Source organism: Cupressus sempervirens, chromosome 6 (assembly GCF_028749045.1).
Source record: "Cupressus sempervirens isolate cs-2001-9-10 chromosome 6, ASM2874904v1, whole genome shotgun sequence".
Lineage (NCBI taxonomy): Eukaryota > Viridiplantae > Streptophyta > Pinopsida > Cupressales > Cupressaceae > Cupressus > Cupressus sempervirens.
This window is the reverse complement of record NC_143123.1, coordinates 613,284,993-613,307,840: the sequence shown is the minus strand read 5'-3', so window position 1 is coordinate 613,307,840 and position 22,848 is coordinate 613,284,993. Positions and strand designations below refer to the sequence as shown.

General features: G+C 32.8%; 1 protein-coding gene across 2 annotated transcripts in view; it reads left to right on the top strand.

Moving 5' to 3' along the window:
• LOC149553730 (mitochondrial adenine nucleotide transporter ADNT1-like) overlaps positions 1–22,848 on the top strand; it is a 208,433-nt gene that overhangs the window by 149,048 nt on the left and 36,537 nt on the right. For both annotated transcript variants that reach the window (XR_016353148.1, XM_089789094.1), the window contains exons 4-6: positions 9,391–9,428; positions 16,966–17,078; positions 17,228–17,341. Coding sequence is in view for 1 of the 2 variants with exons in the window: in XM_089789094.1 (XP_089645220.1) it covers positions 9,391–9,428; positions 16,966–17,078; positions 17,228–17,341 (265 nt within the window). In the remaining variant the exon portion in view is untranslated. The remainder of the gene's footprint in view (positions 1–9,390; positions 9,429–16,965; positions 17,079–17,227; positions 17,342–22,848) is intronic.

Here is a 22,848-nt window from a genome sequence, read left to right as displayed (position 1 = left end):
TATCGACGAGTGTGGCTCTTGGGGTTGTTTATTCCCAATGGATCTTGTCCTCTTCTAGTGGGTAATATCCCCACAACTTTGTTGTAATAACGCTCAACAGGTGATAGCTTAATTAAACATCAAATTTTCTTCACAAGATTAATGTTTTGACATTTCGTCAAACACTTTGCTTGAAATCTCTATCTCACTGTCTTTTACCTTTAGATTACTTCCACTTGCTTGTAATAGTTCAAATTTTATTTAGACACATGGAAATGGTTATTAGATGTCCAAACAAAGAAGCTAGAGTACAAATGCAATCTTTTTTGACCATTCAAATACATACATATGATTTCAGCTTTTGAAATGTGCATCTACAACCAACAGACATTTTTACAAACATTTGGCATGCAGTCCAATGACTGAAACGCATAACTACAACTCTCATGAAAGTTACAATTAAATGAAGAACTTGTAGGTGACTACTGTAGACATCAAATTGCAGCAGATTTGTACGAGGAACAATGTACAACAGTATGCTCCCTCCAAATTAAGGCAAATCAAAGTTAGCATGTAATAGACGTTGCCTCAATAAAGAAAACATCAAACTCGAAGGGAAAATGCAGGTCCGTAACTTATAATTTCTCTCTCCAAACCTTTTCGAATCAGACCAGTTCACTCACAAACATCATCTTCTCTTGCACAGTTAATGTAGTTGAGAAGACAAATTAAATTGCTATACTTACAGCAGTAATTTGCACTATCAATTTCAAACAATCTTCCACTGTACTTCAGCAACGGATAACAAATCCTTAGAACAAACCCTTACACTTCAGCAAGGGCACAAACTTCACAACCTTAGAAAGCCACAAAGGCAACAAAAGAAAATAAATATTCAAGCGTTCTTTTCTCAACAAATGGGCTTGTATTTATAACCTCCAAATGACCTTTTTGTTGCCAAAATGCAACTTCACTCAAGAAGCTGCACCACACAACATTAATTAGAAGCTTCCATTAGATTCTTTCACTTGATTTGACTTAACTAATTAATAAACAACTCTTTCCAATGATAACTCAATTGAAATTATAAACTTAACTTTATAATAAACCATTTAATAAATTAATAATAATTTGGCCACTAAAAATATAATAACTCCCAAAATACTCATCATTTAAATATGACGTTTGAAATAGGAGTTATACCTATTATTTCTCCATGTGACCAAATGCATTTTACAAAAATAGAAAGGGTCCATCCCAAACAACACCCAACTTACCACAAATAGTAAGTGCACAAACTAAGCCCAAAGAAAGTTCAATTTAAGCCAAATGAAGACCAACCTATAGCTTACTGAATTGTGGAGAAGACAAGACCCTCCCAAGCCAAGCCATTGCCTCAGAAGACCTTCTATCCACAATAATTAGCGTACGAGGATCACAATAATAGGCTAATACCTGAAACTTCGATGCTAGCAAAAATGGAGACATTAAATTTAGTGCCTTTTCCCTCTCAAGAATTTCTCCATTTCCTAGACTACTAGTGCCATATTCAAACCAAATTTACCAATCAAAAGGAAGAAGAAAGGGCACAAATTTGTAGTAGAGAAGTATCCTATAGAAGGTTAGGGTGTGGTTGATAATGGAACTCAATGGACTATGGATGCCCTTGTCACTAGAAGCAAGAGGAAGAGGTTAGCCAAAAGGGCAAGATGGTCAACTTTTGATGACTTTTGGTCTCTCGGGACTGCAGTAGCTTGGTTCCTTTATTGTCATTCTTGTTTTCTAATTTTCCAGTTGTTTCTTGAGCTTTCTTTAGGATGTTTTGTGAGCTTTGATTCTTTGTGCTCTCCACTCTTGGGTCATGATTTGCCCTCTATTTCTGAGTGAAGTTTAAAAATAATAAGTTAATTGAACAAATAAATAAATATTAAGATAAATAAATAAATAAACAAATAATATGATATTATAACTAAAAACAAAATTTAATTATTAAGAAAATTAAAAAACTAAATGTAATTCTCTATATATATATATTTGGATTAGTAAAAGGCCGAAGCCCTATATTTTATATATGAAACTAAAATACAAATTTTTTTCCGTTCAAAAAGGCATTGGTAGGAAAGAACGGAGAAGAAAACCTCCAGTTTTCCTTGGGACCAAGGTCCAATTATTGTTACATAAATGAAAGGGGTATACCCCAGTTAGTATGTTTCATCTTTACAATCAAATAAGCCTGTTACATAAAGTTTTTTAATTGGTTCCCTTTGTCGGGGTTTATTGTAAAAAGCTATGTTTGACGACACTTCCGAGTTGATTCTTTAAAGAAGTAATTGTATCCCGTGTGTTGCAAATGATTGCTCGAAAGTGTAGTCTGGACATATTTTTGGATATTATGGTTACCCATTACCAATCTGCAAGTTCATTAATAGCCACTACTCTAGGAAATGGTTAGCGTTATGTTAGCATCAAAATAGTTATATCATTTATCTATGGGAAAGTATTTTCCATACACTATGAGACTAAAATCTTCCTATGTGAGTGTTATTAAATTTTTATACATTTTTAGATTGCCCATGACCATCCTTCATATGAATAAACATAGTTGGGTTAAAGAGACCCATCGGGTGTAAAACTATGAAAGCCTGAATTTGTATGATTAATTTAGAAAGAACTGGAGAATTTCCTTTTGTTTTATACTTTCAATACCCTTCATTAATGTTATAAAGCCTATATGTGATAGTGTATATATTTAAATGTCGCCATTGCAAAAAATGACGAAAGATCAATAACTGAGCCCTTTTGTTGAGTTCCACCCACACTTTTTAATATCTTGCAATTTCTAAAGTAATAATCTCAGTCTTTATAAGGTGAAAGTAATCCTAGTTGTTAAATTTTATGTTTGAGATGATGTGAACCATGCCTGATCACAGAAGATATGAGATCAGTGTGAAATATATTCCGGGAACATTTAGCCAGTCCATATTGTGATGAAAATGCTACTTGAGAAAAGAATATGTTAATTAAGTTTTGAAATGTCAGAATTAATTGATGATTATAGTATGTTGTTCGAATCCCTAGCACTGAACTAAGATTTAGGAAGCTTGATCTTCAAGTTTCTCAAAAAACCATGATGAGATCGTTGAATTCTTCAATATCAACTTGCTCAATTGTTGGAGACCGAACGAAAGCTGTCTTCTCTCGGCTGTACTTATGAGAATTTGGCAAAATGAAATCCAATATGTTCAGGTCCTCGAAAGAACCCCTGGTTCAATGTAGGAATCGAAGGCCTCTGAGGTAATTAAGAAGCCAATTTTTGTTATGGTCCATAACAATTCCTCTCCATCCGAGCCGAAAATCTATGCTGGCTTTCATCTAGGCCATACTTTGTTGAAAATTTTTTGGTCTTTGGAATGGAAAAAGATGCTGGCTTTCATCTTAGGCCATATATATATATATCTTATGCATATGTATGTTATAATACATATATAATAAAATAACAAACATATTATCTATAAGGCAGATCTCATAAAATTTTCCAATATCAAAAAATTATTGATCCATAATGCTTGGGACCATTTGATTTTAAAAATAATTTGTGTAGAAATTTCTTTTTTTTGATTGGTCCATAGCATTTTTGCTAGGGTTTAGATGATTTAAAAAATAAAATCAAAAAGCAAAATTGCAAACATCCAATCCGTTCATTACACCACCATTGTAACTGTTTAAGCCCATTTCATCTATTACTTTCCACCAAATATGGTTTGGAGATTCTTGAACATTACGCTTACAAATAATAATTTATGTGGAGGATATCGATTCTTTCACATCACACATCCACCTAATTTATACTCAATTAACATCTATGTGCATAAAACTTAAAAAAATGTTTTTGATATAAACTATATTATATTATTTATTAAAATATATATACAACAATCATGTAATAGTTAAAATGTTTGGTTAAATAGTTAGATTTCAATGGTCAACCATTTATATTATACCTAAATCATGAAATAGTTTATTCTTATACACTAATTGCAAATTTAACTTTTTTAAATATATTTTATTATTCAATTTATAATAAATAGTACACAATTTTTAAATATATCTATATTTTGTTTTGTTTAGTATTATATATTGCATGTAATATAAGACAATTTTTATTTTTACTTCTTAGAAGTCTAACAATATTTCAATGTAGTATCTATTTTAAAAAAATTATATTAATTTAAGAGTATTATAAATCTGCATTATGATTCTATTTAAAAAAATGATTAATTATTTGATTTAAAAAATTCTTAAAATAATTATAATTATATTTTAATCTAAAACTATGAAATATCACATATCACATATGCAATTTAAAACTATTTTACCTTTTTAATAATTTCATTTTATAGTTTTACTTATAATTTTAGGCAGAAAAATCAAAATTTCAGCTTCACAATGTATTATATATTAACTCTTAATAGATTTCAAGTTTCATTTTAGGTGTAAGTTTTTTATTTTAAAATAATTTATTTGAAGTGTGTTTTTATTTTTTAAATTTAATTTATTTAAGATTTTCACTATATTTAAATTCAATTATTATAAACATTGATGATTGAGCTTATAATCTTGATTAAAAAGTTTTATTTTACTCATGTTTTATTTTTATTAAAGTTTTAAAACTTAAATTATATAAATCATTTTAATTATGCAATTATTATATTTAATTTAAATATATAAAAATAATATTAATTATCTGAAGTTCTAAACTAATTGTAAGAAAATATTAATATCTAATTATATATATTCTAATTTAATTATAATTAGTGCATTAACTTGGATATGAATGCTAACAGATAGAACATCTCTTGTTTTCTACACAACATAAATCTATATTTTATTTCCCACAAAAGACAAGGACTATAGCTCCTTTGAACTCTTTGTTGAACAAATAAAACCTTATTCATAAGGATGGCCAAAGAAATAATAAACAATACTTTTTTTTTGATGGAGGGTTCAGACTTGCGAGGCAGCCCAGCGAGGCATGAAGCCTGCGAGCTACCAACCAGCGAAGACATTTTAGGAACCCTATACGGGCCCACTTGTTCCTAAAACCTCTTCAGCTTAGAGCCAAGGACTGAGGGGCATCCATGCCATCAAAATCACCCGGGGCACAATCCCGGCCTCATCCCTTATGATGTTGGAGCCTTGCACTCAGCAAGACTTGATCTCTAGTGGGCTCTTTGGGAGCCATTCAATTTCACCAATAGATCAAATATAAATAAAAACTGATTGTTATAGATATCACACATCTGCTAATAAGAGGTGACGATATTCAGAGAAGAGATAAATAATAATAATAATATGCAGATTATTAATAACAGCAATCATTAACGAAATATGTATGCAAAGACCCTACTCATTCTTGATACGTCCTTAGGAAGCAGATGGCTGGGTATTTACTTAAACTGATAGCCAATTATATCAATACCCATACGGAAGAAGAGTCTTTATAATCCATGGGCATAGAAGATTGAAGCGATCCTCAAAACCAAGTAAATATGCAGAACGGTAAATATGATGAACAATCCGATTTTCTCCAACATGAAATACAAATAACATGGCCAACATGCTACTCTATTAAGCTCGCCTGGATGCACGAGATTATAATCGATCCCAATACTAATTAAGCCATGGTTCAGATAAATCATTAGTAACTCAATAGGAGATCAGTTAAAGGGGAGGCGTTGGAAGTTATTCACTTCTGAATCACATCTTAGGAATTCTCTTGACAGTCAAATAAGATAGGACCAGATAAGACACTCCTCTCCTCACTGATGGAAGACAATAGACTACTGAGAGTATTGACACTAATAGCTAGCATGAAAATACAAAGTATTATTGTTAATATCTGATAGGGGGATTGCTAAATGCATTGCTTCTTCTTATTCACCATGTCATTAAGGGATCGCTATTAACATATTCACTGTATTCTTCGTGTTACCATTATATCAGAAGAGTTAGACAAGTGTCATTGAACAAGGTTAGAAACAAAGTCACAAAGATACCTGATTTCCATAACAAAAAAAGTTGTCATGAATGGGTGTAAGTTACTTAAGATGTGATAAGGCGTGCCTCTTAAAAAGGAACTTCTTTATTGGAAGATATATAGAGAGGATAATAAAACTAGGGGATATCGGAGAACATAAGTAAGTGGCAGCAACTAACACATGCACAAACAAGAGAAAGACGACAAACTAAGTCACCGCCAAGTAAGCAGCAATATGAGTGGGAGTCGCAAACAAAATAGAGTTGAGAGCAATCAAGACGACTAACAAGGAAATCTTTTAAAGGCAGAGACAGACAACATGAATTTGAATAGCGAACACCAAGAGAAGCTATTGGAATATCAAAAAAAAGCATTCAATCAATTCCCCTCAGAGCAATTCATCTGTGGGCTGAAAAAGACAATGATCCAAAGGGAAGATATTAACGAGTATAAGAATTAAAATTACAGTATCACGGAGATTAAGTAACAAAGTACACAGACATCATAACATATAAATTAGGATTGGGAAAGTAGTCCTGCTATAATAGATAAGATATAACTTAATAATTGAGAGTTCAAATTCTGAGAAGATTTCATACAGTGCAGATCAAGAGGTTATAAGTTTATTATCCAATCGAAGAAGAGGGGACATACAGGTCTGAATTTAATTTGTTATATATTGTGAGTGGGTCCTATTTCCACAATTTACCTATAGAAAAAAAAAACCTTAGTTGCCGGATTCATGCCCAGCAGGCCAGATTTGGGTCTGGATCTGATCTGGATTTGGATTTGTGCCGATCTGGGCAGGATCCTTGTTTTATACTGTGGATCCATCTGGATCTGCAGGCCCCCGAATCTGGACGGATCCACAGTGTAAAACAAGGATCCTGTCCGGATCGGCGCAAATCCTTTGAATCATCAAGGATCTAGCGTGAATTTGTGAGGATCCACGTGCTGGCCAAGGTTTTAAGAATCATAGGTTCATACTATAAAATGCTTTAATTTTAGAGTTATGTATATTTCTACACACACGAATCCTTAGGAATCATAATGGGATTTTTCTTTTCACAAATCCATGGATCCAATTTGCATGCCTGAATTAGAGAATCGGCAAGCCTTATATTTAGAACAATATATAAATATTGTGATTATGATTCCTAATAATTTAATGCTCTAATACTATGTCCAAGATGTTCAATTTTTTATATGAATTCTACGCTATTCCCTGATGCTAAGTCGCAGGGTCCTCACAGGGTCCACCAATTTTCGGCTTCAGATTCGAAAATTGGCAAAACCATTAAAAAAATTAAAAAATCGCTCCAGTTCGCCATTAAATTCGTATGGAGCAGTTTTCTTGTCATTTTGCAGGAAATGATATAATATTCAACTATATTTAAGAGTTTTCTGGCCAAAAAAAACGTATTCAATCATGCCCTTTCTCTGCTAAAAAAAGGTCAAAACGATTGCGTGTTTGGCATCTGGCATCTGGCATTTGGCATCTGCTGCTCCAGTTTTGCCTGTGATGTCAGCTCCGACTGTGGTTTGCATTTTCAGCTCGAGCGTGGTTTGCGTTTTCAGCTCCAGCATGGTCTGCTTCTGCTATCTCAATGTTCGACGACACACAGACTCTTATTTGTTTATGTTAATCTTTGATAAGATATTTTAATAAATAGTATTTGTATTATTAGGTTTTCATATGTTATAAGATTTTAATCATAAATAATAAATGTTATTCTCATTAGTTTTTATTAACGAAAGATTAAATGTAGTAAAACATTTATAGTTTGTATATTTCAATTACTTCAATAAAATGTTTATCCTATATTTTTCTACATTTAATGTTTTCATATGTTTTATATAAAATATAGGAAAACTTAATATATTTTCTATAAAATATTCCATTAATGTATGTTAAATCTAGGAAAACATGTATATTTATTTATTTTTAATCTGTAAAATATTTATAAACTATTTATGATTATTAATTAATTTATTATTAGTGCACTTTTTAATTATTTTTAAATTGTAAATACTAAAGATTATATTTTATTTATAAAGACTGCATTTTATTATCGTTTATTTTAGTTTTACATATTTTAGAACTTTATTTTTCTAAAATTACATAAAGCAAATTTAATTTCAATTTTTTTTCGATTTTTTTTTACTTGTCGAACTTCATCCGACCTTCATAGTCGTTGAACTCGAACTTGAACCTGACCCTTGTGACTTAGGCCTGATGTATACAGACTCATAGGTTCATTAACATATCTCAAAGAGTTTGGTATAGCCAGGATGCTGCTGCTACCATGCCCCAGGCATGTCAGACAAGATTTCAGAGTCACTATTTTTAACTATCACCATTTTTGTGTTGTATATTTTTCGATTAACTTTTAAAAGCTCTATTTTCAAGAGTATATTTTTGCCGAAATCTATTTTAAGGTTTCCTCTTTTTTTTTTGTTTATAGAACTTGCATTGATTGCAAGCAAACTTTTTTTGATGTAGGAACTTCAATGGTTGTTTTTTATTTATGATGAATAAATTGCATGTATTTTATTTATGATGAATAAATTGCATGTAAAATATTGTAAGCCTTATAAATTAAGTGCTTTATGCACCTAGATGGGATATAGTTATTTAATGAGTACATGCTCCTAAAATTACCGTTGAAGCTTTTTGTGTGATCATGTGTATGTTGATTTGAAAAGTCAAATAGGTTCATTGAATACGATATCCTATATTCAGTGTGTTGAATCTTGTGTTTGCTCCATTTTAAGCTTTGTATTTATCTCTCTGTATTATCTTCAAAGTGTGATGTCTCTCAGCTAGTGTAGTGCTTGCATTGGAGATAGAAAAACACAAAAATCTGTCATCTCAAACAGAAGTGCCTAATAGCCTTCTGCCTTTGCTCAAGAGCCATAAGAAACAGAGTGTTTCCGTTGTTTACAGTGCTAAGCTCTTAATTTAATAAAGAAGGGTGCTTCCCCTTATAATGTGAAGATGTCAAAACTGTAACATGTACTGATCTGGTTTGTGTGTAAAGAAGACAAATTAAAATGCTAACATGTCCCACTAAACTGATTTGATCAATTGAAGCCTATAAATATTTCCATTAATTCTTTTTTCATGCTTTCTATATACCATATAGCATGCAGTAATATTCATTTGTTGGTTGAGTCTTTGTATCCAATTAGTAATTTTCAAAACCTTTATTCTAAATATGGTCATCTTTCGCTAAAATAGTGAAACTTTGTGATTGAATTCATGTTTCTTTGAATTGTATCAATTCAAAAAAATGAATGTTAAAAAAGTGACTAGTACACTATATAAGTTATTTTACATATTTATTGATTCATTCTATGTTATTGGTTTGCAGTTCAATCCTGTGGCTTTATAGACGACGGACAGGAGATGGTAAGATACTAAAATATCTGTACACAAGGGTTATCAATTTATGCCATTTATTTTCAGCAAAAAGTGAATTTGGCTCTGACATTTGATTCCAAAAGTAAAAGAGCTTTATTGTACACTTTATTTGGTATCTGATGATGATTTACATTAATGGAAAAATATATTCATATCAAGAGCTTTTGTTGTAGTCTATACCAAGGTACTCTATTAGTTGGCATATTTCTAGGTTTCTTATCCATTGGTTTGCATTAAACAAGCATACTAACACGATAAAATAAGTTTATAGGAACAACTACACCAGGTGTATTTACTATTTTACAATCTCAGAACAACTTTGTTCATCCATGCTTGACTTTTGCAAATGAAGCTTCCTTTGTTGGTCATTTTATATATGAGTTATTATTATTATTTTGATGGCTTCCCCGCCCCCGCCCCCGCCCCCGCCCCCGCCCCCGCCCCACCCACCCCCAAAGTCAATTAAATACAAGCAGCTCAATTAGATATAGTTATTACTAGAGTTAAAATAATTTACTAAATCTAATGTCATTAAAATAGATATAAATAACCAATGTAAACAAAACATGTAATAGCTTAGTAAAAACTCTAAAGGTGTAACATCCTCTCTTAATAGAATCTAATATTGATAATTCCTACATGTACCTGACCAAAATAATATTTATATAATAGCTAATTGATTATTAGATAATAACATAATAAATTAATTAACAATATACAATCAAAGACAAATTGTATTAAGACTTTAATTAGCTAATATTAATATTGAACAATGTAAGTAAATGTCTATCAACAAGTAACAATTTATGGTTGATGGAGTTAATATAATTAATCATAATAATCAATTATTAAATTGCCAAAAATTATTAATGATATGGCAATATACATAGTTCCAAAAATCGCCCTAAAATCGTGTGAATCGCGATATGATTCAACCTAGCCGAGTTTTTGTGAATCTTGCATCGTATTGGCGATTTTTTGGATGAATCGCCTGAATCGTCGATTCATGCCAAAAATTGCATGAATCTCCATCATGAATCGGCCGTGGTAGCCATAAAGTTGCATTCAATTTTTTTTAAAAAAAACATATTTTTATTGTTTTCTTTTTAGCCTTTCCTCTTTGTTATAACCCTAAAGGGCCTTCTAATTGTTAGGCATGAGTAGAAGAGAGGAAAAGTGAGAGAGAAGAAGAGAATCACTGACAGACATACGTTTCAAACTTTCATGGATCTTCATCTTAGATTTGTACATACATTTATAATTTGATGTCTTATGGATCTTCATCTTACATACATTCTATAATTTGAATCGTTATGATCATTTGATTTCTATTTACTTCAGCTAGCCTACAATTTACATTTTACATAACATAGTTACGTATGTGATGGATTTTATGTTCCAAACTTCCATGTTTATGTATGTTATGTTTTAACTTCTATTTGATGATGTTATAGTGTGTTTAAGTTATATTCAATAAAGGGTGCATGAAATAAGTTTTAAATTGTTAATATCTCTAAATTTAAAGGGTTTTTTCAAATTTGCCGATTCTTCGCCGATTCATGGCTGATTCACGATTCGATTCAACCTTGCCGATTTCAATCCGATTCCGATTCTCGTTACTTTGGCGATATATTATCCAACTCTTTGGCATTGAATAGATCACCACCTCTACTAGCGATGAAATAAATCTTTCCATACGGTGCATAAAGAACAGGTGCATAGAGAACAACTGGGAATGTTCAAGGAGCAAAAAAATCATTGTGATAAAAAACATTTAAATGCGGGAATGAAAATAAAAGAGGAAACAAATTCCAAGGTGGTGATTAAGAAAGAAAATGGGCAACTACTAAGCAGGGACAACTCACGTGGATAGAGGAACAAGGGACCCACATAATAAACAAGGGAAGAAATAAAGTGGGCAAGTTTTATAGGAGCAAGTGAAGACACAAGGATAATTAAATCCCTTCTAAACCATTGAATTAAAGAGGATCTTAAAAACCTGAAATTATAGGGGTGAATAATAAGAGGTATGTGCTATCATTTAAATAATAGGTTTTGTTAATAAGAAAAGGTATCCTTATCATTATTAGGGAAAGAGATGTATTATATAGGTTTAACATTACATTACTAATTAGAATATATACACACACACACACACACATATATGTATGTATGCATGTATAACTGAATTTCAATTCGAAATAACATTTAACAATTTGATATCATGTTTAGTCGGTATATTGCAAGATATTGATATAAATATTCATGAATCTAAGTAATTAATTAAATTTCCTAGTGTTATTATAGAAATTACACCCATCTCTATATGAATGGCTACGTGTTAGTATAGGGTGGAGGTTATTTCTATATGAATGGATAAAGGAAATCTCTTAGTGCCAGTGCGAGAGGTTTTTACAATCCTTGTATGAATGGTTATTGTGTCAGTGTAGGAGATTAGTATAACCCCATATGAATGCTAGATTAGTAATAAATGGAACCTCATAGTGCTAGTGCAGTAAGTGAGATTCTCGTATGAATGGCTATTGTGCTAGTGCGAGAGATGAGTAACCTTGTATGAATGGCTAAATGAGAAATGGATAATGGCCAGAATATTTAGATGATGTCAACATATGCATATGTGGTTGGCCTTGGATAGAGGATGTCTCATCCAAGAACCTTAAGTGGTGCACTCTAGAGAAGACGCTGGAAGAACTAAGGGTTAGTAAACCCGATCCAAAGACTTCTTTAAGGTTGGTGTCAAGTTAGAGGGTAGAATAGGAGGTTTAAACTTGTTACTATTCAACTCTGACATCTATTTTGTAGGTATTACTTGTCCCAAGATAACTCTAATAGTGGGGACATTACAGTGATATCGTAATGATCTTGACATCCTGTGGGGTAAAGACAAACTGATCAACCTATCTATTAGAGAGAAAGTAATATATAAGTTTGATAATATTCAAAGATTTGGGTAAGTAAAAGAAGTTTGCTAATATATAAGTACACTTAACGTGAAGTGACCTTGACATTATGAATTGTCATTGTATGACATTAAACACAAATTAATCATAAATAATGTTCAATCAATCACAAAACGTTAAATAGGAATCCATCTTATATTTGTCCATCTCATTAGCATATAAATAATCAAAATTGAATTACTCATATATACTATTCAAACAAGGGAAATGGAACAAGTTCTAAGAGTTCCTTAAGATCTAATGTATGAAATAAAAATTGTAATTGCTTGAGGACAAGCAATTTTGAGAGGTTAGGACTTTAATATCCCCCCTTAACAGAATCTAATATTGATAATTCCTACTTGTATTGACCAAAATAATATTTATGCCATAGCTAATTGATTATTAAATAATAATATAATAAATTAATTAACAATATACAATTCAAAGACACTTTAATTAGATAATATTAATATTGGACAATGTAAGTAAATGTCTATCAAAAAGTAATAATTTATGGTTGATGGAGTTAATATAATTAATCACAATAATCAATTATTAAATTGCTAAGAATTATTAATGATATCTGAAGTCTTAAATACAAAAAACATTTTACCTATTATCTAATAAGGTGATCCCACATTACTATATGTCACGACCCTTCGCACGGGTAGTTAGGCGATATAGAATCCTACTCTTCGACATTGAATATCACCCAACCCCACCGGCGATGAAATAAATCCTGCCATGTAGGTGCATAGAGAACAATTAGGAATGGACATGGAGTAGACAAAATATTGAGGAAAAAAAAAACATTTAAAGTGGGAATGAAAATAAAAGAAGAAACAAATATCAGCCAATAGACATAACAAACTCCAAGGTGATGATTAAGAAATAAAACGGGCAAATATTAAGGAGGCACAACTCATGTGGATAGAAGAACAAGGGACCTACATAATAAACAAGGGAAGAAATAAAGAGGGCAAGTTTCATAGGAGCAAGTGAAGACAAATGATAATTAAATCCCTTCCAAACCATCGAATTAAAGAGTATCTTAAAACCATTACTAATTAGACTGTGTGTGCGTGTGTCTATATATATTATTAAATTTGAATTCAAAATAACATTTAATAATTTGATATCATGTTTAGTCGTTATATTGCAAGATATTGATATAATTCTTTATGAATCTAAGTAATTAATTAAACTTCCTAGTGTTAGTATAAAAATTTCATCCATCTCTATATGAATGGCTGCATGCCAGTATATAGTGGAGGTTATTTCTATATGAATGGATAAAAGAAATCTCTTAGTGCCAGTGCGAGAGGTTATTACAATCCTCATGTGAATGGCTATTGTGCCAGTTCAAGAGATTAGTATAACCCCGTATTGTTGAGAAACATGTGTCTCAACCTTGCAATCCTTTCTTGGAAAATTTCAGAATTTGTTTGTGGAAGTTTTCCACTTGTTTATGCATTGGAAAGTGGTTAGTGAGTTGTTAAATGAGTCTTGTCCTTAGTAGAATATAGGTAGGCTATTTTTAGAGCCTTGATGACTCATTTTGTGACTTTTATGGGGGTTTAGACTAAGAGACAAAATTGTGGACGGGATTACTATTTTTAACGTGGTTGTTTTTCCATATTGGAAATGTAAATGTCAAAAATGGGTAACATGTGGCATGGTAGTTTTGCTCATGGTTTTGTAAAATCATAAGTGGTTTCCAGGTTGTAAAATCACTATAAAAGGAGGGCTTGGGGAGTTGTTTGTGTAATTGAGTTTAGTTTGCAAGACTGGTGCTAGAAGGAGTCCCTCCAAATTCGAGTTGTGGTGATGCGCTCCTGTAAGAACTTGCATTGCAAGTGTATTGTAATCATCTTGGTTTGATAATACATTGTGCGAGTTTTGGAGGGTGGGGTTTTTCTCCCGGAAGGGTTTCCCCATGGTAATCATTGTGTTGTGTGTTTTTTGTTATTTTGATTATGTTATTATGCATTTCTTGAGATCTTTGCAATAGTTACTTGAATTTGCATAATCGTCCTCTCAAAGATTAGCATAGGAAGCAATTCCGCGCACCTTTGCTTCCTTACACGTATGAATGGCTAGATGAGTAATAAATGGAACCTCATAGTGCCAATGCAGGAAGTGAGATACTCATATGAATGGCTATCGTGCTAGTGCGAGATGAGTAACCTTGTATGACTAGCAAAATGAGAAATGGATAGTGGCCAAAGTATTCTGGTGATGTCAACATATGCATATATGATTGGCCTTGGATAGAGGATGTGTCATCCAAGAAGAACCTTAAGGGGTGTGCTCTAGAGAAGAAGGTAGAATAACTAAGGGTTAGGAAACCCAATCTAGAGGCGTCTTTAAGTTTGGGGTCAAGTTAGACGGTAGAATAGTATGTTTAAACTTATTATTGTTGAACATTGAGACATATATTGCAAGTATTACTTTTTCCAAGATAACCCTAATAGTGGGGACATTACAAAATGAAATAAATCTATAATTAACACAATTACATAGTTCAATAACGTAAAAACAATACATATAATATTTTCAATATCATTTATCATTAATGGTTTTCAATACTTATCTGAATCAAAGCACTTGGAAATGTCACTTGCACTCTAGGAAGTTTTCAGTTGTCTTGGCCCTTATAGCTATCGCTTACTTTGTGTCTCTAAAGAACTTGTCGTATTGAACAAAGATATCCCTGATGTTCACTTTATCCCAAATTGAAAATATCTTGTGTGCCTTGTTCTCCAATGCCCATAGCCTACCAAACCATCATCTTCATTGAGTGATCTTCATGCCTATTTCCAAGTCTTACATAACAGAATCTGTCGGGGTGTGCTTACCTAAAAGAATTGCAAGGCGATTTAAAAATGATGATCCGAATCTTGAAAAACTTACAAGCTTACAATAGAACCGGGCAACAACTAATGACCAAAAGTCAACAGCCTGCCACAACTACCTACCCTGTACCCAGTAGCCTCTCCCCAGCTAATTATATCCTGCAATGTCACCTCCTTGTCATGCACATGACTGCTGGAAGCAACACTTGTACAACTCTCATTCAAAGCTTGGAATTGGCACACCATGGAAGACCTCAACTAGCTTACGAGAGACCAAGGATGGCAAAGAATAGACACATTAGACTTCCAAGTGCCAATGAGAGGGTCATAAATAGATTTTCCATAATCCATTTCGATCAGTGCTGCAGGCTTTCAGTTCATGTAGTTCTCTATACAGAGGGACTGTATCCTGCCATCGTTTGAGTTATTAATTCTTCTATTTCATATGTTTATTTGGCAATATTTGGATTCTGCAAGTTAGCCACTTGCCTCTATACATAAGTTGATGTGTTATTGCACTGGATGTTCCAATGTATGATTTATCAACACATATTTACTTTTGCATGTATGCAGTTCTTATTTTTATGCTATTGAAACAACAATCAAAGGCTGCAAAGTAATGCTTTCTGCAACTCTATTGTCACCTTAGATGTCTTGTTTTGATTATTACAATCATACACATGGTCAAAGAGATGAATATTGGATATTCTGTTACTCTTTTTCTGCTACTACCTAGACATGACTGTTCTTGCATCATTATAATTGTACAACAATCAGCAATCTATCATGAGATATAATTTATTTACTGTCATGGAAAACTTTACTTATGTTCAGTTGAATGATTAAAATTTGGTTTTTATATTCTAAAAGGTTTTTTTTAATATTATTTAAATACTAGCTATTACAGTTTTGTTGTGGATGAGACTATTTTATATTCTAATTTTTTCTTTCTTTCTTTTATACTCTGTTTTATGTTATTCTTTTGAATAATCTATTTACACTCTTTTACTCGAATTTGCTAGAATGACCTCAAAACCATCAATACCTTTATGGACTTCTGTACAAAATTGTGTTCTACTTCTCACTAAATTCATTGCAATAGTAACTGTATTTCAAGTGATATATTTAGTCATTTTTTATTGATCAATGAAAATGATTTCCTGTTAAGCTAATGTAAAATAACTTTCTGATTCTCTAATTTAGGGTCATAAATGAGCTTAATGTCCTCTACACATGGTTCTGAAGGCCCCCCTCAAATGATTGCAACATAAATCCGTTCAATCAAATTATATCTTTCCTAGCCAATTTAGAAGGACAATATCAATCACATATATTTTGAAGCCAGAGTTATCATGGCATTTATAGCAATCTTCTTTGTACCTTGCCCCTGTTTATTTTTTGAGAACTGCATAAATGGCTCTGTCATCTGGTGGTATTTTAAAGATGCGGACAGTAGTTCTAAATTATTACTACCATTTTATGTCTCTTTGATTATAATGTAATAATTATTTAACTATTTTCATTTTTGTGTTATGCTTTCCAGGTACACTTTTTTTTCCCTACAAATTAAATGTCAAAAAAATTCTTCTTTCAAATTCTATTTCATGTATGCAGTGGTAGAATATATTGTTTGGTTTCTCATTTTGATGCCAAAATGAAGTGTGAGCTTTTTTAGTGAACTAGAGCTAATTCAAGTGCACAACACAGAAAATGCAGAACACACACCTTTGTCCCGCCTTGCAGCAGGGGCTTGTGCTGGAATAATTGCAATGTCTGCTACATACCCAATGGACATGGTTCGTGGGAGACTGACTGTTCAGGTATATCAAACATATAAAAGTTACTTTCAGATGTTCTTCACGATTTTATGTTCACATTTTGAAATTTAAATGATTGTAAGCTCATGCATTGATGTCTTTTTAGCTGCTAGGCGGTAGTATTTACATATTGGTTGTCATTTGAAGTGCAGACAGAGAACTCTCCTAACAAGTATCGTGGTCTGGTCCATGGCTTGTCAACTATTATTCGTGAGGAAGGCCCAAAGGCAGTATATAAAGGCTGGTTACCATCAGTCATTGGAGTGGTGAGTTTAAGTAACTTGGAAACTTCTGTTTCCTGGCATATAACAATTACATGTTGCTAAAGTCTTTTGGCAAATTAAATGATATACTTGTATTTACGGCGTACTCTGTTTGGATGTTACCAAATTGTCTTAATATCAATATAAAAGCTATAAATCTGTGGCTTAGACAAGCCTACATAACTCAGCCCTTTTGTGTGGGTGTCTAAGATATATCTTGGATGATTATGCAGCCATGACATTTGTCTGTGTCTCAATGACAGTCAGACTAACGTCCAAGCTCTCTGCTCATGCTTTAATCTCCTCTTCCATGGTTATAGCCTCTGCCTCTCTGTTCACCTGGTCAACCCAATCAAGGTCCCCATAATCAAATATAGGATCCTCAACCTTTGTAATCCAATAGGATTGTGCATCAACCTCCTGTGATGCAATGGATGATAAGTCAGTGCCCAAAATCCATCAATGGTGAAGGCAAAGGTTGTAATGAACATAGACTAGATCATTCAACTTTTGCATTGATAGTCTATTGTATGTGCTCAAACATACTCCGATTGCACCCACAAGCTGAAGCACTACATGGTTGAACTACAATCCTTTGATGATTTGGCACTTTAGCACCAAATCTTTCCCACCATACATCTAAAATGAGAAAAAGAAAACAAATCAATCTTGTTTCCAACTTAAATTTCAATAATTATAAGTATAAAAAGAGGAAAAGTTCTATTTTTTAAACTTGAAATATGCCTTAAAAATCAGGCATCCTCCACTTTATGATTGTGTATAGCCCAATAGGGTGGAATATGTGTATGAATTCTCATCTGCAACTAGGGTGGAATATGTATATGAATTCACAAGTGTTTATTTGCTATCTCCACACATGCTTTGAGCCATAGAATCTTGCCAAGATCCTCCAATATGAGCTCAAGGCAATGAGCAAAACATAGAGTTCAAAAAAGTAAGGGATTCCTATCCATCAATAGTCTAATTGTAGCAACATTCATTTGCTGCATTATCTGTAACCACTTGCACTACATTGTTCTCACCCACCTTAGTCAAGACTCCCTCCAAAGCTTCACAGAGGAATTAGACATTTTGTGTTTCCCAATGTAACAAAACGGATTTTCATATCTAAATTAAAGATGGTTTAAACTAAAACTCCCAACATTTATATAGATAACTGAATCCTTTTCACATGACATTAACTGCTTTTAACAATTAACAAAAAATAATTGAAATCATGTTCAATTGAAATAACTAGATCAACGATTAACTATTCATTATTGTATTCATATTCAGCTGAAATAAATAAATTAACGATTAACTAGCATAACTGTATTCATGATCAACTGTAACAACTAGGTTAATGATTAACTATTCATAACTGTATTCATGTTCAGCTGAAATAAAAACATTAACGATCAATTGTATACAAGTAAAGTAAATGCTTAACAAGAAAAGAAAGAAAAGAAAGAAACATACAAGTATCTTTGGAGGATCTTTAGTTGGTTGTGCAAGCCTTGGCTTTGGTGAGAGGAGAAGCATTGACATAGGCTTAACCTCCCAACTTCGGACCATATTTATCCCCACATATTCTATCAAATTAGAATGGCCCTCCCTACCTCAGGATCGGGCTTGGGATGTTCAGTCCAACCACCTGAGCATCCTGGTGTTTTGAGTGTCCGCTCAGTTATGAAACGAACATGCTTACATAACTGGCACTACTGACATTGAGTGATCAATAGATGGCAAACATGCCTATAAACTACCTTGGCCAAGGATATTTCTGATTGGGTTCAACGACCCGATCACCACCGCTAGACTTGACAACAGGATTCATAACAAAGATGAGCATGAGCTATTAAATATATTTCATTTAAGGTATTCTTGTTTGATTTCTCTTTTGTTTTTTTGCAGATTTATTCCACCTCTTCATCATACTTGGCTACATAGTCGGTGATTCCCAGGCATATTAAAATTATGAGCACTCAGCCCTTTTACACCTCTTCACCATATCATAGCTATATTGCCGGTGAATCTTAGGTGTTTTGGAAAGGTTATGAGTAATCTGCTCCTAATTATCTTTTATCATAATTTGAGACAACATAAGACTTGTTATTGTTATCAGTAACTTCATGAAGGTTTTTACACATTTTGAGACTCCTTATTAAGAGATACTACTCGAAAAGATGGTTCTGGATACAATGAAAAATAAAAAGAAAAGCTCATTAAAATTCTTAGGGTATAGTCAGCAAATTGCATAATATAATCATAGTCTTAAAGAAAGAGACTCCTAAGCTTAGCCGGCTGCAGGAGAATATTCATTCAAAAATATAGAAGGGTAACTCATGACCTGATATGTATCCTTTGGGGAACTTGCAATCTGATCGGCTTCTTAATTTCTTCAGCGCTTGACCTCAGCATCCTAGCCGGAATTATTTGAAGTTGAAGTCACACAATCTGAACAAGGTTTTTAACAATGGTAAATAGTAGATGTATCAATGAAAGATGGTAAGATGTATCAATGGCAATTGTAGACATTTTAATGGCAGACTATAAGACGTTTCAATGGCAGATTGTAAGATGTTTCAATGGCAGATGCAATCGTAACAACGTAGGGACGAGTTGGTAAATGAAACAAGGGAAATCTGGAATGTAGCAAGGTAGGAAGAAATTCGGGCACCAAGGAAAAAGGTGATCTTGTCTCTCCCTCTCAACTTCATTAAATGGAGAGCGAACATGACTTCTTGGCTCCCATCGGTTACAAAAAGATTATAGTCGATTCAAATTTCCAAGTAATAAATCGATAATGAAAAGAGTGGGAAAGAAAAATAAAATAAAAAGTTGAAAAGAAGAGTTGGAAGGATTATAAGATTCAATATTATAATATATACTCATATATATTCATGTAAGTATATTAACGGGGTGACATCATTAAATTACGTTATTATAATTTATTGGTGCCATTTCATTTTTATATTTATATGTATGTATGTAAGTATTTATTATAATAATATGATGAAGATCAATTAAAAATCTCTTGAGGTATGTTTTATATTTTAAAGTAGATTATTTTATGTTGACTTAGATTATTTTCTTAATAGCTCATGTAGTCCCAAAAATGTATCCTGTGATCAAGTCGTTGTGTCCTTTCCAAGGAAGTTTAAGGTCATACCTGTTGATCTTGATGACTGAACTAAGCGAACATCCCATTTTAATGATCTTGTTTAGCAATGCTTCCCTCCTCTACATCTTCTCCTACAGTCACCCATGAAAATGCTCTCACCATAATAATAATTCCATAATATTTTCATATAAACATAATAATCATTATTTTAAATTGAGCAATTGCTAATCATCTAATAACAGATAATGGTTAACAACGATCTTCATTAATAGTTAATACAATGTATATAAATAACTGCCTATTTCACATGATCATGAAAGAATAATTCATTAAATCCAACGATTATGAACAAGTTTAAAATTAGGTCAAAAATTTGGGATGTAACATGGCCTCCCCTTTAGATTTTTCATCGTCCCCGATGAATATCACAAAAAACTTTAAACAATACTTAATCAGTTTAATTTAAGAAAAGAAAATACATGTTCAGTTTCCAGCTCATGAGAAAAGAGGAAGGTATTTTTGGAAAAATTTGTGATAATCTTCCCAAGTGGCATTATCCTCTGCATAGTGATCCCACTGGACCTTACATTATGTCACCTCTTGATTTTGTAAGTGTAGCTTACACACCTCGAGTATTCTGAGTGGTTCTATTTCTACCACCCCTAGTTCTCTCACCTGTAATAGTTTCCAATCAATTATATGATCATGATGGGTAATGTATTTCTTAAGGTATGTTGTTCTATCCAAATAAAACAACATAGTGTACAACTGTTACCTCATGGTAACATTAGGAGTATGGTATGTCCAAGAATATCAACCATATGATATTCACCATACTCATCTTTTCTTGGTACGTGCATTGACATCATGTCTCATGATGTCTACCATAGAAGATATCTAACATAGGTCCATTATTTAGATGTTATCTTATGTTATCATCAAAAGTATGTTTCAGCCATGCATATCAACCAAAAGATATTCACAATACATACTTATATCTTCCTTAGGATGTGCATTGGCATCAAGTCTCATGTTGCATATTGAGGAAACTATTTGCACATGGTGTCTCCATATACTAAGTCTCATAGTATACACCATGCTATATCTTGGAAACTTTTAACTCAATTACATGAGATATGCACTATCATGATCTCCAAGGACATCAAGGAAATGATATCCATCATGATAGAATGTTAATGTATTGGTAAGATGGTCACCTTACATTAGTAACCACAAGTAAATTTATTGAAAGATCGTGACCTTGCAAGAAGTTTTCACAAGATCATATAATAACTCACATGAAATCCACTGCGAACCATATCAGAGATGTTGGTTCACATAGGTGAATATACTGAGAGGAGTGTGAATCAGTGTGTCCTAGATAAGATTTTATCACCTATCTTTCCTCACACTAGTCTACTTGTTAGTGATAGCTATAACTTAAGCGGTTAGGTTGAAACAAAACAATAAAGACAAACACAGTATTACATAAAACAAGTATTTATCTCCTAGAAACCACAGTGTGTGAAACAATCCTCACAAAGTTTGCCCAATCAAGAGCTTATCTCTGTTAGAAGATTACAAGGAATGATCTAATGGGAATAACTACTTTACTTAGCTTGTCTATATATCACTTTGATGGTCCTCGGACCTATTTGCAACTTTTCTCTGCTCTCCGTCAACTTTGCAACTTAGACACGGTCGCACACTCTTTCACACTCTGGTCATGACTTCTCAACATCACCCTTCTCACTTTGAGATTACTCTTAGCTTGGCTCTGTGGCACTTTTTCTATTCAATCCGCAATCTAACTTTTTCCTTGGGACAACATTCTCTTATATAATCTTTATGTGCTTTGCTCAAAACCCTAATCTGCAAATTCAAATTTTGAATTCTCAAGCCTATGCCTAGCTTGTACTCCTGTTACTGTCATACACTGTTCTTGTCAAATGTATCATGTATGTAGTCGCGAATGTTCTATGACTTCGATGACTTTCTCTGTTGGAAAGAATTCACATTTGAATTCTGTTATTGTCCTCGATGTGATAGTGCCATCATCATTAAATGCAATGTCGACTACATTCTATCAGCTTTGTGATGTGTCAGTTACGGGTATCTTGCCATTAGATTCTTCTTACTATCACATCTTAACCTTTCTTCATGACTACCGGTCACACAACCAACCTTGTTTGTATTCCTAACATCATTCTTCATACTTAACATGACTTTGTCCAAGGGTGGTGATCCTTTATCAGTGCCTTTTTTTGTTCTCATTCCTTCGGTTACACTAGTTAACTAGAGTCGTACCTATGTGCTCATTATGCCTCACCGGTCGACATCTTCGACATCTATCTTTTCCTTGACATCAATGACAACTTAGTCATAA